The 20,485-nt window shown below is 41.7% G+C and overlaps 2 protein-coding genes across 2 annotated transcripts in view; one reads left to right on the plus strand and one right to left on the minus strand.

Annotated features, from left to right (window-relative positions):
• LOC136699303 (heme-binding protein 1-like) overlaps nucleotides 1-13,101 on the plus strand; it is a 15,370-nt gene extending 2,269 nt beyond the window's left edge. Inside the window, exons 2-4 of the mRNA XM_066673908.1 lie at nucleotides 10,636-10,774; nucleotides 11,159-11,339; nucleotides 12,713-13,101. Coding sequence (XP_066530005.1) covers nucleotides 10,636-10,774; nucleotides 11,159-11,339; nucleotides 12,713-12,890 — 498 coding nt within the window. The 3' untranslated portion in view covers nucleotides 12,891-13,101. The remainder of the gene's footprint in view (nucleotides 1-10,635; nucleotides 10,775-11,158; nucleotides 11,340-12,712) is intronic.
• Nucleotides 1-20,290, minus strand: part of LOC136699301 (glutamate receptor ionotropic, NMDA 2B-like) — a 210,393-nt gene extending 190,103 nt beyond the window's left edge. Inside the window, exons 1-5 of the mRNA XM_066673905.1 lie at nucleotides 20,111-20,290; nucleotides 10,931-11,024; nucleotides 9,591-9,690; nucleotides 8,745-8,840; nucleotides 7,008-7,170 (exon numbers count right to left, since the gene is read on the minus strand). The gene's annotated coding sequence lies outside the window, so the exon portion shown is untranslated. The remainder of the gene's footprint in view (nucleotides 1-7,007; nucleotides 7,171-8,744; nucleotides 8,841-9,590; nucleotides 9,691-10,930; nucleotides 11,025-20,110) is intronic.
• Nucleotides 20,291-20,485: the final 195 nt, after the last annotated feature.

The raw sequence follows: 20,485 nt of genomic DNA on the forward strand, positions 1-20,485 counted from the left end.
ACCAGCTCAGAGTATTCAGAGGTAGTACGTGGAGTTCTAGAGAGGATTCCATGCACTGAGTCTATTGTTTTGCTGGGGGACTTCAAAGCTCACATTGGCAGTGACTGGGAAACCTGGAGAGGAGTGATTAGAGGAACAGGACTCCTGTGCTAGTCATGGTTTGTCCATAATGAACACCATGTTTGAACACAAGGTTGCTCATAAGTGTAGTTGATACCAGAGCACCCTGGGCCAAAGGTCAATGATCGACCTTGTGGTTGTGTCTTCTGATCTGAGGCCATATGTTTTGGACACTCGGGTAATGAGAGGGGCTGAGCTGTCAACAGGTCACCATCTGGTGGGGATAGACCTGGAAGGCCCAAACGTACAGTGAGGGTGTGCTAGGAAAAGCTAGCAGAGTACTCTGTCCGGAAGGGTTTTCAACTCTCACCTCTGAGAGACTTCCTCACATGTTCCGGAGGAGGTAGGGGGAATGGAGTCTGAATGAACCCTGTTACGGACTTCCATTGTGGTAGCGGCTGCATATAGCTGTGGCAACCTAAGAACCCCTTGGTGGACACCAGGGATGAAGGAAACTGTCAAGCGGAAGAAGGAGGCTTATCGAACCTGGCTGGCTCAGGGAACTCTCAATTCCGCAGATGGGCACAGGCAGGCGCAAAAGGCTGCAGTTGTGGCAGTTGCAGGAGCAAAATCCAGAGCATGGAAGGAGTTTGGAGAGGCCATGGAGAGTTCCAGGCGGCCTCAAAGAGGTTCTGGAAAACACTCCGGCAGCTCAGGAGGCGGAGGTGGGACACTGTCCAAGCTGTACTCAGTAAGGATGGTGAAACTCTGAACTCAACTGAGCGTACTGTCAGGCCTTGGAAGGCCTCCTGTGCAGGAGGTAGGGCCAGAAGTGTCTCAGGTGTCAGATTCCATTTCCTTGGCTGACGTCACTGAGGTGGTTAAAAAACGTCACAGTGGCAAAGCCCCAGGAGTGGATGAGATTCCCCCAGAGTTACTGAAGGCACTCGATACTGTGGGGCTGTCTTGGCTGACACGCCTTTACAACACTGCATGGACCTCGGGAACAGTGCCTAAGGATTGGCAAACCAGGGTGTTGGTTCCCATTTTTAAAAAAGGGGACCAGAGAATGTGTGCCAATTATTGTGGCATCACACTTCTCAGCCTCCCTGGGAAAGTATATTCATGGCCTGGCTTCAGGACTCTTGTTATTATCTTTAGGACTTGTTTGATAATGTCAGTCTTTTAGAGGAAAAGGGGTACTTTCATTCTTTATATATTTTGATATTGAGGCTCAGCTGCTCCAAATTTCAAATTCCAAATTTCCTTCAGGACCCTGCAGCAGCAACAAGGTCAACACCAATGATAGCAATAGCAATAATACACACACACACACACACACACACACACACACACAAACATTCATTCATTGTCTGTAACCGCTTGTTCAGTTCAGGGTCACAGTGGGTTAGAAGCAAGGTGGGAACACACCCTGGAGGAGGTGCAAGTCCTTTACAGGGTGACACACACTCACGCATTCACACCTATGGATACATTTGAGTAGCCAGTCCACCTACCTGTGTTTTTGGACTGTGGGATGAAAACTGGAGCACCTGGAGGAAACCCATATGGACAAGAGGAGAACACAACAAACTCCTCACAGTCAGTCACCTGGAGCGAGACTTAAACCCACAACCACAGGGCCCTGGAGCAGTGTGACTGCAACACTACCTGCTGCACCACCGTGCCGCTCCACAAACAAACAACGTTAACACCATCCTTAGAGTTTTACATGTGTAAAACCCACAGGCTTCCTAGTGACAACTGAACCAGAGAAATGGAAATTGACAATTTATCTCCTGGTATAACTCTGCTAATACATGAGTAACACACATGAACATTTATGGAGAGCAGAGTAAAATAAATCAGGCTAGAATCAGAGCTTTGTATGTGATGCCATGACTCTACCTCTAAGTTTTTTTCTATATTGTTGAAGAAGCTGTGAGATGTGAGCACAAGAGCTTATTCAGAGCATTGTTTGAATCTTTAATGGTGTATCACTGCTTTGTTTGATCAGAGGAATAAGCACAGTTTAAATGTATTCAACTCATACATAAATATCTATAACTTTTCAGCTTTGGTAGACCACAGTCATTATAATGCACATCATTTTTTTATTAACAGATAAACACTAACATTAGTTATTAAATTTGTCTCTATTCATTCATTAATTCATCGTCTGTAAGCGCTTATCCAGTTCAGGGTCCGGAGCCTACACGGAATCATTGGGTGCAAGGCAGGAACACACACGGGAGGGGGCGCCAGTCCTTCACAGAGAGACACACACTCACACATTCACTCACACACCCACGGACACTCTTTTTGGAGTCACCAATCCACCTACCAACGTGTGTTTTTGGACCGTGGGAGGAAACCCACGAGGACACAGGGAGAACACACCACACTCCTCACAGACAGTCACCCGGAGGAAACCCATGCAGACACAGAGAGAACACACCACACTCCTCACAGACAGTCACCCGGAGGAAACCCACGCAGACACAGAGAGAACACACCACACTCCTCACAGACAGTCACATGGAGGAAACCCACACAGACACAGAGAGAACACACCACACTCCTCACAGACAGTCACATGGAGGAAACCCACACAGACACAGAGAGAACACACCACACTCCTCACAGACAGTCACCCGGAGGAAACCCACGCGGACACAGAGAGAACACACCACACTCCTCACAGACATTCACCCGGAGGAAACCCACGTGGACACAGGGAGAACACAATTTGTTTCTATTGAAGTTCCATATTGTAATTTTACAAACAAAAACACCCTTGAATAAGATATATTTCATTTTTACCTGATCATAAAAAAAAACTCATACACGTGACAAGCTATTTAACACTATAAAACAAAACTATATATAATAAACATTTGCTTATAGGTTATGGCAGTAAAACTAAAATATATAAATGGTGAAAATTGTATGTAATGTACAGATAATTACATTTTTTCATTCATTCATTATCTGTAACCCTTATCCAGTTCAGGGTCGCGGTGGGTCCAGAGCCTACCTGGAATCATTGGGCGCAAGGCAGGAACACACCCTGGAGGGGGCGCCAGTCCTTCACAGGGCAACACAAACACTCACACACACACACCTACGGACACTTCTGAGTCACCAATCCACCTACCAGGAAACCGGAGCACCCGGAGGAAACCCACGCAGACACAGAGAGAACACACCACACTCCTCACAGACAGTCACCCGGAGCGGGAAACGAACCCACAACCTCCAGATCCCTGGAGCTGTGTGACTGTGACACTAACTGCTGCACCACCGTGCCGCCCCAAATGTTTATATGTATTTGCATATGAGGAAACCTTCAGTGTCTGAGACTGTGCCCTATTCTCTATATAGTGCACTATTTTGGGGGTGTCTGAAATAAATGTGTTGTATACAACCCATGTATTCCAGTGAAGAGCGTACATGAGAGTGTCAGAAAATGTTCATTACTCTCTGGAATAAATATAAAGCAATTTCAGATTCAGAGCTCGCGTCCCTTTTCATTTTTAGACATTATAAAAAAGGCAAGATTTCATGAACAGACCAATAGAAATGGTCCAAAAACACATCAAAATGATTCAATGGTGATGCATCAAAATGATGGTTCAATGTTTCAAACTGATGGCTGTGTGACCACATTTCTAAACCGATCATCGCCCAGAGCATCACATACCCTCCACTAACAGGATTATTTATGAACAACAGGTAGTCGTAATGTTTTGGTTTATCTGTGTACATGCACCTTCCACAAGCTAAAACGCATTCTTATAAATATGGCATGTACAAACCAAGTATGTGGCATAGCTAATGTCGCTTAAAAGGACGTCTAGTAACCACAGTATTTAAAGCTATTGTTTTTTGATTTTTTGTTTGTTTTCTCTATAAAAGTGCAACTCACATTGGAGAATTATTTGAGAATTGCTCTGTAGTCCGTGAATGAACCAGTTTATGCTCCAGAGAGCGGGTCCCCCACATGGGGCATGTATCATAAAGATGTGTTTAATTTATGGCGGTTGGGGTGATTTAGGTGTATTGTTTGGAGTGTAAAAATGTAACAAATTAATAGGGAGTTTGCCACCTCTTTGCTGTAATAAGAGCCTAAATATCAGAACATTGTTGTAAGGATTTAATTGCATTCAGCCATGAGAATATTATTGAGAAGTTTTAGATAAAAAATGACCCTCAGTGTAGCTCCAAAGAAAATTTAACACCTAACAGATTTGGTCTAATTGATTATATTTGGAACGGGGACCAAACAAAACATACATTTCATTGTTCTTTTGTACTGTTGCTTTAATATGTACTTCAGGTGTTTTAGAGCAGATAAACTCTGAAGGGAAGCTGAGGTGAAGAGATAGATTACATGCGGTGAGCGTGATTGGAGTGTCAGCTCCTCAGCGTTACGTGTCAGCTGTAATTAAGAGAGAGAGAGAGAGAGAGAGAGAGAGGGAGACCAAGAGAAAGAGAGAGAGGGAGACAGAGAGAGAGAGAAAGAGAGAGAGAGAGAGAGAGAGAGAGAGAGAAAGAGAGAGAGAGAGAGAGAGAGAGAGAGAGGGAGACCAAGAGAAAGAGAGAGAGAGAGAGAGAGAGAGAGAGAGAGAAAGAGAGAGAGAGAGACCAAGAGAAAGAGAGAGAGAGAGAGAGAGAGAAAGAGAGAGAGGGAGACAGAGAGAAAGAGAGAGAGAGGGAGACCGAGAGAGAGAGGGAGACAGAGAGAGAGAGAGAGAGAGAGAGAGGGAGACAGACAGAGAGAGAGGGAGAAAGAATGTGTATCTGGAGCATATGCTCTTGTCTGGTTTTGTTCTTTACTGCGACTTACACAGAAGTGTGTGTGGGTGTGAGTGTGTGTGGGTGTGTGTGTGGGGGGGGCATTTGTGTTTCTTTCCTTTAGGAACTTGACCTTTCTAGTGGGTGACATCAGGGCTTTTATTTCATTTAGGATGGCTGGTTTACCCTGTGGTATTGTGTGTGTGTGTGTGTGTGTGTGTGTGTGTGTGTGTGGATAGTGTGCCTTCTTGGCACAGTATTAATAGAAATTTAAGTTTTGTTTCTAAGTGAGAAGGTTCTAACATTTATTCAACAATTAATTTATGATTTATAAAATTAAATTAGAGGAGTGTGGTGTGTTCTCCCTGTGTCTGCATGGGTTTCCTCCGGGTGCTCTGGTTTCCTCCCACAGTCCAAAAACACACGTTGGTAGGTGGATTGGTGACTCAAAAGTGTCCGTAGGTGTGAGTGTGTGAGTGAATGTGTGTGTGTGTGTGTTGCCCTGTGAAGGACTGGCGCCCCCTCCAGGTTGTGTTCCTGCCTTGCGCCCAATGATTCCAGGTAGGCTCTGGACCCACCGCGACCCTGAACTGGATAAGGGTTACAGATAATGTCTAGTTTTACGGTTGAGTGTAGTGTTGCCTCTTGTCACCTGGTCTTTGGTTTTACTGTTTGTAACTGTGTACACAGTTATACTGCATGTGTTAGGTAAACGCTTAAAATGCTGCTAAAGCAAACCCAGAACACTTGTTTTAAACACACTTTCTGTAGTAACTTTAGTGTAGCTCATGAAGTAACATCATCAATAACTGCTGTAAATCTCTCTTAAATTAACCAGCAGTCGCTCCGAGACAAAAGAACATGAGAAAGATCAATTATTTAGTGCAGGGCTAATATTAGCATAGCTACATTAATTACAGCTCTGACTACTCTGCTGCTCAGGCACAAAATAATTAAACAAAGGGAAATGTGTGGAGCTGAATCTGTCACACACACACACACACACACACACACAACACACACACACACAACACATAGTTGAGCATGTAATTGGTATTGTCTCCAGGTGGGGTGTGTGTGTGTGTGCTTGTGTGTGTGTGTGTGTGTGTGGTAATAGGGTGGCTGAGACTGCAGGTTAAATTACAGGGGAGTCAAACAGAGGGACGTCAGCACTAATTAGCGTTAGCACAGAGCCTAGATCTGTACGGTCAGGGTGTGTCAGATTGAGTAGTTTCACTGAAAATCTAATTTCCACAATTATGACAAAGATGGTCAGCCAAGACACTGCCAACTTCCTTCAGTGAAAGGTAGCTAAAACCTGCTCAAAAAGTCAACGAATGTTAGATTACATAACACACTAACTCTCCATGGTGTCCCATTGTGTCAGCCATTTAATCTGATTGCCACTTTCTTACTCTTTGTGCTTACATACACACCAATCAGCCATGACACTGTGACCACCTCCTTCACTCACTGCCCATGCTCTCAGCACTGTATGTACTATTTGACACCCTGTTCTTCTACAGTCAGGATCCCCAGAGGACCACCACACAGCAGGAACGATTTGGGTTGGTGGATCATTCTCAGCGCTGCAGTGACACTGACGTGGTGGTGATGGGTTAGTGTGTGTTGTGCTAGTAAGAATGGATCAGACACAGCAGTGCTGCTGGAGTTTTTAAAACTCTCAGTGTCACTTCTGGACTGACAATAGTACACCAATCAAAAATATCAAGCCAACAGCCAATCAATTTCCCTTTGTTATCCTTTAGATTTACTGTTGAGGATGTGTGTGAGTGCATAAGATCTTATTTCATGAGATGGACAATGGACAAGCGTGGAACAAAGCACAAGAGATGCCTTTGTCCTGTCACAACTAAAAATAATTACAAAACAATTTGTTAAGGGCATTAAAATGTGGTTCAGTTAAATTCCTTTGCATTTATTTTTAATGTGTTAACTCTAGTTCTCTAGCTAACTTCAGTCCATATTCTTGCCAAGACTGTGACGTGACTTACCTACACTGACACAGGAGTGTCAATATTAACCATCACATTTATTAGCGTTAAGCTAAACATGAACAACTGCAGCCAAGTGAGACATGCCTAGGCACTGGGAGCCAGCCTGAGAAAACCACCTGGTGTGGTGTATACCTCACGTCCTGTTCCTTCTCCTCCTGTGGTGCCATCGCTCATTGCACTCTCCACCAGCGGCTCCTCTGACTTCTCATCGCTGTCTGCAGCCTGACCCGGGGTCCTGTGTTCCACAGATTTCTACATGTCCATGTCACTTCCCCTGTCTGTGTCCTGAGTTAAGCTAGACAGAAGATGAAACCAACAGGCATGGTCAATATCCAATCAGATTAACTCTTAAAAGGAACACAAGGTAGGATTAGATATTTATGTTCCTGAGCTCCCCCTAGAGTTCAGAAGAGGCTTTTTTAAGCTTTAATTTTAAGGTAAAATATTACGTTTTGTTCATTTAAAAGCCAAAGATGAATCATGAGCACAGTGCAGATATACAGGGGTTGGACAATGAAACTGAAACACCTGTCATTGTAGTGTGGGAGGATTCATGGCTAAATTGGAGCAGCCTGGTGGACAATCTTCATTAACTGCACACTGCACCAGTAAGAGCAGAGTGTGAAGGGTTAATTAGTAGAGGGTAAGAGCAGAGTTTTGCTCAAAATATTGCAATGCACACAACATTATGGGGGACACACCAGAGTTCAAAAGAGGACACATTGTTGGTGCACGTCTTGCTGGAGCATCTGTGACCAAGACAGCAAGTCTTTGTGATGTATCAAGAGCCACGGTATCCAGGGTAACGTCAGCATACCATCAAGAAGGACGAAACACATCCAACAGGATTCACTGTGGATGCGAGAGGAACCTGTCTGAGAGAGATGTTCTGGTGCTGACCCGGAGTGTATCCAAAAAACATAAAACCACGGCAGAATTAAATGTGCACCTGAACTCTACTGTTTCCACCAGAACTGTCCATCGGGAGCTCCACAGGGTCAATACACACGACCGGGCTGCTGTAGCCAAACCTTTGGTCACTCACGCCAATGCCAAACGTCTGTTTCAATGGTGCGAGGAGCGCAAATCTTGGGCTGTGGACAATGTGAAACATGTATTGTTCTCTGATGAGTCCACCTTCCCCACACCTGGGAGAGTTACGGTGTGGAGAAGCCCCAAGCCCAGAGTGAAGCATGGGGGTGGATCAGTGATGGTTTGGGCTGCCGTATCATGGCATTCCCTTGGCTCAATACTTGTGCTAGATGGGCGCATCACTGCCAAGGACTACCGAACCTTTCTGGAGGACCATGTGTATCCAATGGTTCAAACACTGTGTCCTGAAGGCGGTGCCGTGTATCAGGACGACAATGCACCAATACACACAGCGAGACTGGTGAAAGACTGGTTTGATGAACATGAAAGTGAAGTTGAACATCTCCCATGGCCTGCACAGTCACCAGATCTAAATATTATTGAGCCACTTTGGGGTGTTTTGGAGGAGCGAGTCAGGAAACGATTTCCTCCACCAGCATCACGTAGAGACCTGGCCACTATCCTGCAAGAAGAATGGCTTCAAATCCCTCTGACCACTGTGCAGGACTTGTGTATGTCATTCCCAAGATGAACTGACGCTGTATCGGCCGCAAAAGGAGGCCCTACACCAGACTAATAAATTACTGTGGTCTAAAACCAGGTGTTTCACTTTCATTGTCCAACCCCTGTACTTATATAATTTTTATTTAAATTACAGTTAATAATGTAGATCACAAATCTATTTTATATGTTCTATGTTTTTTGATTATCGCTGGTTCATATAGTGTCAGAAAGCATATTCGAAGCACAGTCTAAATCTGTTTGCTATTACTTAACTTGATATGGTTTGAGGCTAGTGTGTGATGATTCTGACATGTGTTGCACTCTGCTAATTGGGAGGGTATGAGCTTCCGTTTCTTGATAGAATTTTCCCTGTGGGTAGAAACCAAATTATCCAACAACGTCAAAATGTTCATGTTTCATCATCCTGAGGACATCTGGTCCACACACAAACAAGCACAAGCTTTTTCCTGACCCCATTCGTTCTGCTGTATTCTGTCTTGGGAAAGCTGTGTAGAGAGGATGTTAGAGTGTGTAGAATAACTGCAGAACTGTTTCGCTTGTCATAGAGCTTCAGTGTTACTTAAGAGATTGGTGTGTGTATGGATGCAGCCATAGTCTAAACTTGTGTGTGTGTGTGTGTGTGTGTGCGTTTGCATGCTCGCAGTGCCAGCAGTGGGTCAGAGGCTGACTCATATGGAAATTATCCAGTATATGTGTTTGCTGAACTGGAAGAAAATGCAACATTGCTGCTAATATTATACTATGTTATGTGTGTGTGTCTGTGTGTGTGCATGTCTGTCTGTGTCTGTTTGGGCAAAGAGAGACGTGCATATGCATACATAAGAAAACATGTCTGTGTGTCTGTATGTGTACAAGCTTGAGAATAATCGTGCGTCTTGCTCTGAGCTGGAATCTCTGAGCTCCTACGACTTCTAGTGTGTGTTTCAGTGTAATGTCCATTTATTATATAAATATGTCCACATAATTACATAATGCAATACACAACACCTGCATTATCATGTCATTAATGTGTCCAGTTACATTCTTTGTCATAAACATGCTTAAATTGGCTTTAACGTTACTGTATATTGTAGACATACCAATGCATTTTCCACCTACCATTTTGGAGAAAGCACTGAGCCTAGCCATGCAGTGGCTTTAAATGCAGATCTGGCTCTGCATCCATTCTGTTACAGTGCTTGGTCACAACTATCTGGTGCTAAGAAACATACAACAAACATTGATTAACCGTGTCAAAGAGGAATCAAAATACAGACTCAACACAGGTGCTGAAACTACATCCCATAACATTGCTTCAACAAGTTAGAGATTCATAGTAAATCACTTCAACAACAAGCCGTAAGAAACCAACAATTATTATGTCATCTCTCTATCTTCCCAAAAGCACCAGGGCCTAAAGACTCATGTGGAGGTGGCTGTGAAAGCATAAGGTTCCAGGGCCTGTCCAGATGTGATTTAGGAAGAGATTCTGTGCAGTAAATGCGCCCCAGCAACAGGAATTACAAGAATATGATACTCATCAAAAAGGATACAGTCTTGCTGAAGCACAACATACACAATGTGACCATTTATGAATGTGACATGTCACGTCATATAGCCCTTATACAACATGTGTCATGTGTCATTTGCTGTCAATTCGAAGAAGGTAGCATGTCCATGTTGACACGCTAATTGTTGTATGTAAGTAACATGTCAGTGGCATTTCTTTCATGACTGCGTGTCTGTAACATGCCCAATTTGACACATAGTATCACACGGTGAAATTATATATTACTATAACATGTCTATAGTGATAATATTTTACGTACGGAATATTCCGACTGACACACGTACTTTATGTTAATGACAATAATATTGTAACACTGGGGAGAATAATGCTGATTACTGGATTACTCCGTGATGCTGCCTTTGGAAAACCTTGTCCTGATTCAGCGTTGCCTTGGACACAACACAGCACCACAGCCAACGGCATTTAATGAACAGGAGCAGAGTACCTCGGTGTGTGTATGTGTGTGTGTTGCTAAAGGCCTTTTTCTGCTGGAACACTGTGTGTCCTTGTGTAAGCATCACCACTGACTCATGCTGTTCTGCTCTGTCTTTTATGTTTATGCACATGAATATACAAACTCTCTCTCTCTTGCAGGATGGTGTAAGCTATGAGGTGCGTCGCTACGATGCTGCTAAGTATGCGTGTGTAAGCTCAGAGGGGCGGAGCTTTGACCAGGTGTCAGGTGAGCTGGTCCGCCGGCTGCTTATGTACACTGGAGGCAGCAATGAACAGGGTGAGCCCACTGCATCACTGACTGGACATGCAACAGCGAATGGTTAGGGTTAATGATAATGGTGGATTTAGTGGAACACAGCTGACCCTTTACTGGGCATCGCATATAGGAAATGACACAAAATGTATAAGTAAAGCATAAAGAAATCTCACATACCTCTTTCTGACTGATAAATACAGCAAAGGCAGCCATCTTGTCTATACTGTTCTTCATTATGTACCTCCTTCATTGACATCCTTTTCATCTCAGCCTGCAACACAGGTTATATTCATTGTTTATGCTTAATAAATATAAGAAAATCAATTTTATTTCTATTCAAAACACGTTATTAACTTTTAAGGGTGCAAGTGTAAATCATGTGTGTGTGCCTCTGTGTGTGTACAGGTGAAGCGATGGGCACTATAATGCCCATCGTCATAACAGTGTTTCCACGTGATGATGGAGTCATGACCAGACGCTTGGTTGCCGGGATGCAGATCCCTCACAGCTACAGGAATGAGCCGCCTTCCCCTACAGATAGTGGAATAAGGATAGAGGAAAGACCAGGGATGACTGTATATGCACTGTACGATACACAGACACACCTACACACATGCACATACATATATACAAACAACGTTAGCCTTAAAGAACAGGGATGATGCCTGCGTGCATGCCAATGGAGCCATGAAGATCTATCCTTGTACGCCAAATTGTTAAGCTACAGGGGAGATATAAATAAATAAACTTAATGACACTCCATTTCACTAACAGTCATGTAAACAGGTAATATCTTGTGTAAAATTATGTATAATACAGCATTGCAGTATATTATTGCCCTCTTTAATCTTGCCATTAAATTACGTCCTGTTTTTTGATGCATTTAAAAACAAGAGTAACTGTACTGGTGATTGGTATGTGCTCAATTAAAATAATGTGTAAAACAAAGCTTTACAGGCTACAGCTACACAGGCTACAGCTAAACAGGCTAGAGCTACACAGGCTAGAGCTACACAGGCTAGAGCTAAACACAGGCTACAGCTACACAGGCTACAGCTACAAAGGCTAGAGCTACACAGGCTAGAGCTACACAGGCTATAGCTAAACACAGGCTACAGCTAAACACAGGCTACAGCTACACAGGCTAGAGCTACACAGGCTACAGCTACACAGGCTAGAGCTACACAGGCTAGAGCTACACATGCTCCAGCTATACAGGCTACAGCTATACAGGCTACAGCTATACAGGCTAGAGCTACACAGGCTACAGCTACACAGGCTACAGCTACACAGGCTAGAGCTACAAAGGCTAGAGCTACACAGGCTACAGCTAAACACAGGCTACAGCTAAACAGGCTACAGCTAGCATGCTCCAGTGCCATACCAGCCTGACTTTTATGTTAACGTTACATTAGGAAATGAATGAATAGGGTCAGATAAGTGACTGAATGATAAAGAAACACGATTTAATGTTTTTACCTTGAAATTACAGCTTCAAAATAATTGTAATGTTTTACTGTCATGTTACACCAGGCTCAGCACTGCAGAAACTGTACTATGTAACCTTTGGAGGATGGTAGGAGACACTCCATCTCCCATCCCTTTGATTCCAGTACAGCACTAAAATTTAATTACATTAGGGGGAGCCCCTGAGGCAAAAACACCTAATCTTAAATAGTGTTCCTTTAAGGCAAAGAGTAAAGCAGGCCATTAATAGTTAGCTAGCTACAAATGAACCTTTGATTAGATATTACTGATTTTATCTAGCAGGTAGGATCAGTATATCAGTAACAGCATGTTTAACATTGTGTTAATTATTAAAATTTCACACAGCAAACATGATCGCACACATAAGCATACAGCCTTCAACTTGTCTGTTTTCCTCATATACACAATACTCAGTACGTTCTGTGTCTTACATTTTGCCCTCTGTGTGTGTGTGTGCATGTGTGTGTGTAGGCAGTTTGGTGGTTTTGCAGGTGAAACCGAGTACCGCGCACAGGCAAGTCGACTCATTCGGACTCTGGGGGATAGCGCCCCCTACCAGCGCAAACATTACTTCTGTTGCAGCTACGACCCTCCAATCAAGCCCTACAGCCGCCGCAATGAAGTGTGGTTCATCCAAGAGGAACCTTGAGTCACACACACGCACACACACACATACACACACACACCACACATTATAAGAAACTCCTTTCTTGTGGCAACTAAGGTCTGCACATTATTTTCCCCCTGTGATTTGATATCAGTTACATGTTTGATTTCTGGAAACTATGGAAACTAGTAGTAACCAGTCGCTTGGTGTAATTTCCGTGATGCTTACTGATGACTTCTTTGCTTTTGTTCATTACAACCCCATTGACATTGATAACATAACTTTCTATGGCTCAGAAGTGTGCTGAATCCTGGCTAAAAAACATATTTTGGTAAATCTTAGATGAAATAAGTAAAGCACAAAGCACCAGCTGGTTTACAGGAGTATTTCTAAGATCGAGCCGTGGATGCTAACACTGGCTTAATGAGTATCCCTTACTCATAGAAATATGTTCAATGACTGACTGTAGTCCATGTGTTGTCAACAACACCTCATATGTTCTTTTCATTACCACAAGGCTAGTACTGAACACATATTATTTGTGTGGTAGAGGTAGATCATTCTCAGCACTGCTGTGACATAGACATAGTAGTGGCATGGTAGTTTTGTCCTGGTACAAGTGTAAGTGTGGTCTGTGACCATTTAGGGGCTAAAGGGTGGATAGCACAGTCATTAATTTTAACTGCATAGCTGCATGGAAGAGCTACAAGAGAGGAGTTTCTGATAAAGCAGCAGGTTGGTGTATGTACACACTCACACACACACACACACACATCAGAGCTTTTAGTCTGAGTAGAGATTCTCTTCACTACTGGGTGGGTAAGTGATGAAATGGGCTAGATACCATAAAGCAAAGTGTAAGATCATAATAAGACAACTATCTGGTGCTAAGAAACATTAATGTAGTTTTCCATAAAAAGATTCTCAATCTGTAAAACAAACACTGAATAACCGTGTCAAAGAGGAATCAAAATACAGACTCAACACAGGTGCTAAAATTACATTCCTTGACATTGCTTCAATAAATTAGAAATTCATAGTAAATCACCTAAACAACAAGCCATAAGAAACCAACTATTATTATGGGATATATATTTTTAAACTTCTTGTCCTCAAACTCCTTTTAAACATCTCTCCAACTTCCCAAAAGCACCAGGGCCTAAAGACTCATGGAGGTGGCTGTGAAAGCATAAGGTTCCAGGGCCTGTCCAGTTGTGATTTAGGAAGAGATTGTGTGCATAAAATGTGTCTCATTAACAGGAATTACAAGAATATGATACTCATCAGGCGGCACGGTGGTGCAGCACTGGGTGACTGTCTGTGAGGAGTGTGGTGTGTTCTCTCTGTGTCTGCGTGGGTTTCCTCCGGGTGACTGTCTGTGAGGAGTGTGGTGTGTTCTCCCTGTGTCTGCGTGGGTTTCCTCCGGGTGACTGTCTGTGAAGAGTGTGGTGTGTTCTCCCTGTGTCTGCGTGGGTTTCCTCCGGGTGACTGTCTGTGATGAGTGTGTTGTGTTCTCTCTGTGTCTGCGTGGGTTTCCTCCAGGTGACTGTCTGTGAGGAGTGTGGTGTGTTCTCCCTGTGTCTGCGTGGGTTTCCTCCGGGTGACTGTCTGTGATGAGTGTGGTGTGTTCTCCCTGTGTCTGCGTGGATTTCCTCCGGGTGACTGTCTGTGAGGAGTGTGGTGTGTTCTCCCTGTGTCTGCGTGGGTTTCCTCCGGGTGACTGTCTGTGATGAGTGTGGTGTGTTCTCCCTGTGTCTGCGTGGGTTTCCTCCAGGTGACTGTCTGTGAGGAGTGTGGTGTGTTCTCCCTGTGTCTGCGTGGATTTCCTCCGGGTGACTGTCTGTGAAGAGTGTGGTGTGTTCTCCCTGTGTCTGCGTGGGTTTCCTCCGGGTGACTGTCTGTGAGGAGTGTGGTGTGTTCTCCCTGTGTCTGCGTGGGTTTCCTCCGCGTGACTGTCTGTGAGGAGTGTGGACGATTAATCCACAAATGAGATATAGCACATCTTTAATCTTAAATGTCAGTGTAATATTTATTCAGGAAGATATTTGAAAGTATAAGGATAATAAAGGATTAGACCTTCAGGTCTAAAATGTTGTGCTGCCATTTTGTAGTTTAGGTTTGAATAATGCATTGACAAACATTACACATTTTAATTAAATCTCTAGTAAATTACCCTGTTGGATAAAACAAGTTGATTTAAATAGAATGATTAATCTTAATTAGGCATTAATTAGGTATTTTCACTCTAAAAATATTTCTGCTCTGTAAAGTACTTCTGTAAGCAGTTCTCAAACCAATTTTTAAAATGCAGTTTGCATATGAAAGGGCAAACCTTTCAAAAACAAATGAGAACACAGCTTTGAATTTTCATATGGCTACAGAATTTTTTTTAACGAATTATACTCATGTACAACTCAAGTAAATCTTTGATGTGGCCATACAGGGCCTAGGTGAGGTGCTCTGGAATGACCCATGAGAGAACATGCAGCCAAGCAGCTATCGCCAAACACATTTGTATATGGGCTTGGCATTTGGGCTGACCTTTAATTTTTCCACACAGAACAAAAAGCTTTTATGCCTCTTCATACGTTTCAGGCCAGGAGCTAGTAACATTATAATACATAATGTCTCCCAGAAACACTGCTGACCATTAAGAAGCAAACATCTAGATATATTAGCTTTAGTAAGTGTTTTATAACCATTTTAAATAAAGTTTTCTCAGTAAGCATAGATAAGTTTAGCTAAATTCCAGTTACATAAATTTTAAAACATATAAACATTTGGGGCGGCACGGTGGCGCAGCAGGTTAGTATAGCAGTCTCACAGCTCCAGGGACCTGGAGGTTGTGGGTTCGTTTCCCGCTCAGGGTGACTGTCTGTGAGGAGTGTGGTGTGTTCTCTCTGTGTCTGCGTGGGTTTCCTCCAGGTGACTGTCTGTGAGGAGTGTGGTGTGTTCTCCCTGTGTCTGTGTGGGTTTCCTCCAGGTGACTGTCTGTGAGGAGTGTGGTGTGTTCTCCCCGTGTCTGCATGGGTTTCCTCCGGGTGACTGTCTGTGAGGAGTGTGGTGTGTTCTCCCTGTGTCTGCGTGGGTTTCCTCCGGGTGACTGTCTGTGAGGAGTGTGGTGTGTTCTCCCCGTGTCCGCGTGGGTTTCCTCCGGGTGACTGTCTGTGAGGAGTGTGGTGTGTTCTCCCTGTGTCCGCGTGGGTTTCCTCCGGGTGCTCTGACCCTGAACTGTATAAGCGGTTACTGATAATGGATGAATGAATGAATGAATGTTAAAGATTTATGAAAGCAGTTAATTCATTGGATTTGTTTTATTTGCTAAAATTGACTTTTAAAAATATTGTTACAGACAAATAATGAGGAAAATATCTAAATCAGAATGTATTTATTACGCTCAGTAATTACAAATCAATTCATGAATCTGTACATGAAAATAAACTTATTTCATTTGAGTGAATGCATTACTTATAAACAGTGAGAGCAACAGTGGTCATGTTTCACCAAATGAGGGGATATAATAGGTACAATTTCTCTGTGACTATAGCTTCTAAGTCTTCCTGTTGTTTCCACAGCTTGAAGATACTGTTACAGTGGAGGCTTTAAAGAGGAGCAAGAGCTCCCCACTTTGTTGATGCTTTTGTTAGTTCGATGCTCATTGATTTATCATAGGCCTCCTGTATTTCTGCCCAGTGTGCAAACTTTTTGAAGTTATTCGAATGCTGTATTTGAATTAGGGGAAATCAATGCAAGTTCACTCACATCAGCACAGCAAAATCTATAATTAAAACATTAATAATTTATCACATTAAAACGTTGTGTTAGTAGGATGCTGGACTAAGCTAAGTGCTGCTACTACAGTTAAAGACTTTTACAGTCATGTAGCTACTCTGTTTTGGCTTATAACTTGAGAAATGATCTACTGAAACTCTAGTGAGACATTTGGAATTTAGGTCAATTCCCCATTGTTTGTGAATGAACAGTCCATAGGGGTCAGTTGGTACTTTATCGTAGGAGTTTATGGGAAGTACAAAATATATGTCTTTTAGTGAAATTATTCATTTAAAAGATGATTAAAATCGAATTGAAAAGGCAAAACTTACCTCTTGATCAAAACGTTCATGTCTGTGCTTTGCTTGTATTAGCACACAGTTCAATTCAGTTCAGTTGGTAAATCGAGATTAAAGCAGCCTGTAGGACATGTGTTTCTCACTTATTTCAATGGTCTGTCCTGCCATTCTGACATTTAATACCACCATCAGGATTTTTTGTGTGTGTGTGCTAAGTTGCTCTAGTCAGTAACACTTTAGAATACAGCTCCTGTTTTAGAGTGCACTTTCCCAGGACACACAGTGTAATGTACCCATATAAATAAGAATATATAAAATCCTCACTGACTACTGCTGTAACTAAATAAATGTGGAAAGCAAAAAGGAAACAATACCTGAGGACATATTTATTTATTGCTGGCAGGTGAGCAATCTTTTTTTTCCTCATGGGAGTAGAGCAGGCAAACTTCACCCACACTTATTGATTTTATTATATTTACATATTTTCATTGTATGATTGTTAATAAGGACATGTGGAGAAATGTATTCCTAGTTGGCATTTTCATCCATCACTAAACCAACATAACTCTCTCATAGTTGTGAAAGGCTTGTACTGTCATCTAAGGGCAATAAACATAATATAGTTATTTAATAATCTATACGTGTCACATCTTTAATGACACAATAATGTGGTGCGCAGGGATTTATAAAAATTAAGTACTGGGAAAGTGCACTAAACAATGTGGGAACTTGCACTGTAAATCCTGGGAGGTTACACTCTAAAATGCCGTATTAGAAGCTTTATTATAGTGTGTTACCCTCTAAACATTTAGATTTTAATAGTTTTATATAGATTCATGAAGAAATGGAAGCAATAGATTAGTTTTGGTTGTTCTGCAAATTTGTCTTCAACATTCACTGTGTACATTTTTGACAGATTATTTTTTCTTGTACACTGATAAACGGCTATTGATGTATGTGTGCGTAAATATAATCTGAGCAAGTTCTTTAGTAAATGATTCTGAATCTGCTAAAGCTGTGTGTAATATGGTATTATGTGTGAAAACCCTGTCTCCATGGGTTTTACTGATCTGAATACATGTGAAAATAAATGCTTTGTGGAGAATTTATCTGGAGTTTGGCTGCTGATACAGGGATTTTTTGGGATATTTTACTATAGATTTTAATACAACACGAATCCAAAGGAGACTGTACATTACTGTGATTTTAAAATTCCATTTTGGTCACTTAGAAAACTTAGAAAACCCTATCTCTGTTCATACAAAAGGCACAGATGGAAATTTAAATAAAACTATACAACTTTGCTTTATCAGTGTTGTTTAAATTTAAAATGTATTCCACTGCAGAATACAAAATACACGCCATAAAACTTGATTACTCGGTGTGAGTAACGTGTTCCAAATACTTTAATCCAACATTTTATATTTAAAACGGTGTGGAGTAATGAGCTTTCCTGAATGCTAACTGTATGCTAACCAAGGTAAATGATAAGGTTAATTGTCAATTACTGCTTCTTCAGTTCACATTATGAGATTGTAATATATTAAAAAATAATAATTCATATCCAGTCCAAACACCGGATTTTGAAAAAAACACTGATAAAGGTTTGAGCGTTGTACATCGTTAGCTATCGCTAGCTAGCTTATCGCTAACTGTCCTACCATATTTAACAAAAACTACAAAGAAATATATTCGTTGACCTATTTTTCCACTAAAAAACACATAAACAGTAAATAAAAGTGTTAATTTAAAGACGATAAATATGATGTTTTGCAGTTTTAGTCAACGAATAATTACTACACGAATTGTAGAACATTTGTGAACATTAATAAATGAATGTCAGGGCAACGAGAACTGCAGGGTTGTATAGTAGAGGAGTCGACTCACAAAGAACCGGTTCTTAGAGCGTCTGGTAGTTATTCCTATCAACTTTGGCCAATGATTCATAAAGTTGGAGTCGACTCAGTCTCGATTTGAGACGCACTTGGAAATTAAAAAGTTATTATTACATGAATGCAAAAAATATGAAAAAAAATAAAGTTCCATCACTTTGAATGTTAATGTTTCTAAATGTAACACAACCTTTACAATTTTTTAATGAAATTTATAATTAAAAAGCAATAAAGAATACCTCTAAATATATTAAAACCCTTCACATAAACCAAACAGATGCTGATGATAATAGAATATAAAGCAATATTATGATTTATTAATTTTTAATAGGCCCAAACCACGGGTGCCAACGCTCTGTTTTATAAATCGGCCGAGCCTCGGGTGCCGATATTCGGCCCGATTCCGGATGGCCGATTACGACTCTCGGCCGATTACGACTCTGTCCGACTCTTCACGCTCTCTGGGAAACATAAAATAATTAGCTTTTGTGTAAAAGAAAAAGCGTTATTATATGACAAATTTTGTTAGCACCGTTTACTTAAGTGTATTTTGTGTTGCTAAAAATATAAGACCAACATTTTCCTTCGCAGTAAGAGAGGAATTTATATTTCAAATAGAAATTGAATGGAGGTCCATTAAGTGGTGCTTAGCCTTTAAGGTGGAGCCGCAGAATGTTATGAGCATCGTTTAAGGTGGATCGAAAGGGCCATCGAAAGGAAATATAAAGTTTTTCTTCACAAATTAATTTTAAGGCGGAACGGAGCGGCGAGTTTTGAACTAAAATGACTTTTCTGTGAGACATTTGTCGTTGGTATTACACAAAATCACAAAACCATCAAGTTTGTACCATGTATTTGCTAACAATCACGATAAACGGCGTGTGTTTACAACAGTTTTAGTCTAGAGTTAGCTTAATTTTTCACTTCTTCAGCGTCAGGCTCTTCATTTTTTCATGAAGCAGTGAATTCTGACGTAAATGAGCTGCAGACGACTTTAGCCAGGCCAAAAAATAACGGACTTCCAGACACTTCTTTGGGAGAGGAGTGAAATACTGAATTTCCAAGAAAATTAACATATTTCTCTCCTGACTGTTTCATTACTTATCAGTAATTTGAGAGTGAATAAACATGTTAAAGAGATAATCCCTTCGTGTAATTGATTAATTTCCTCAGTGTAACTGTTCTGAATATTACATTGTAACTCTGTTGGAATATATTTGTGTTTATATTTAAATACCTAAAATCATTACATGTATTTAATTACTTCCCAACACCAACTTTAATTCACATCTCAACTTACATCTCAGACACCCTCCTGCAGCTCAAAATCCCCAGCCCACAATCGAGGTTTGTGACATAAAAAACTTCAGACACGCCAGGGACCTACGAGAATTAATTACGAAGCCCCTAAAGAGACACTGGGCGGAGAATCTCTTAAGTGCATTACCCACTCTGGCCTTTAGATGTCACCAATGCATAGTTCGTAGAGTTCAGTTTATAGAGCCTAGGCGTTGGTGTTTTGGCTTTGGTGTAATACAACAGTCTCATTTGCTGAGCACCGTAATATTTCCTTCGTATTTGAGGCCGAGTTAAAAGTAAAGCGTTAAATAGCAGTCGATTTCCATTAGAATTCTCTAAAATGCAGAATTAAATTCCCGCACCCCCAATAATGAAT

The sequence above is a fragment of the Hoplias malabaricus genome, chromosome 6 (assembly GCF_029633855.1).
Source record: "Hoplias malabaricus isolate fHopMal1 chromosome 6, fHopMal1.hap1, whole genome shotgun sequence".
Classification (NCBI taxonomy): domain Eukaryota; kingdom Metazoa; phylum Chordata; class Actinopteri; order Characiformes; family Erythrinidae; genus Hoplias; species Hoplias malabaricus.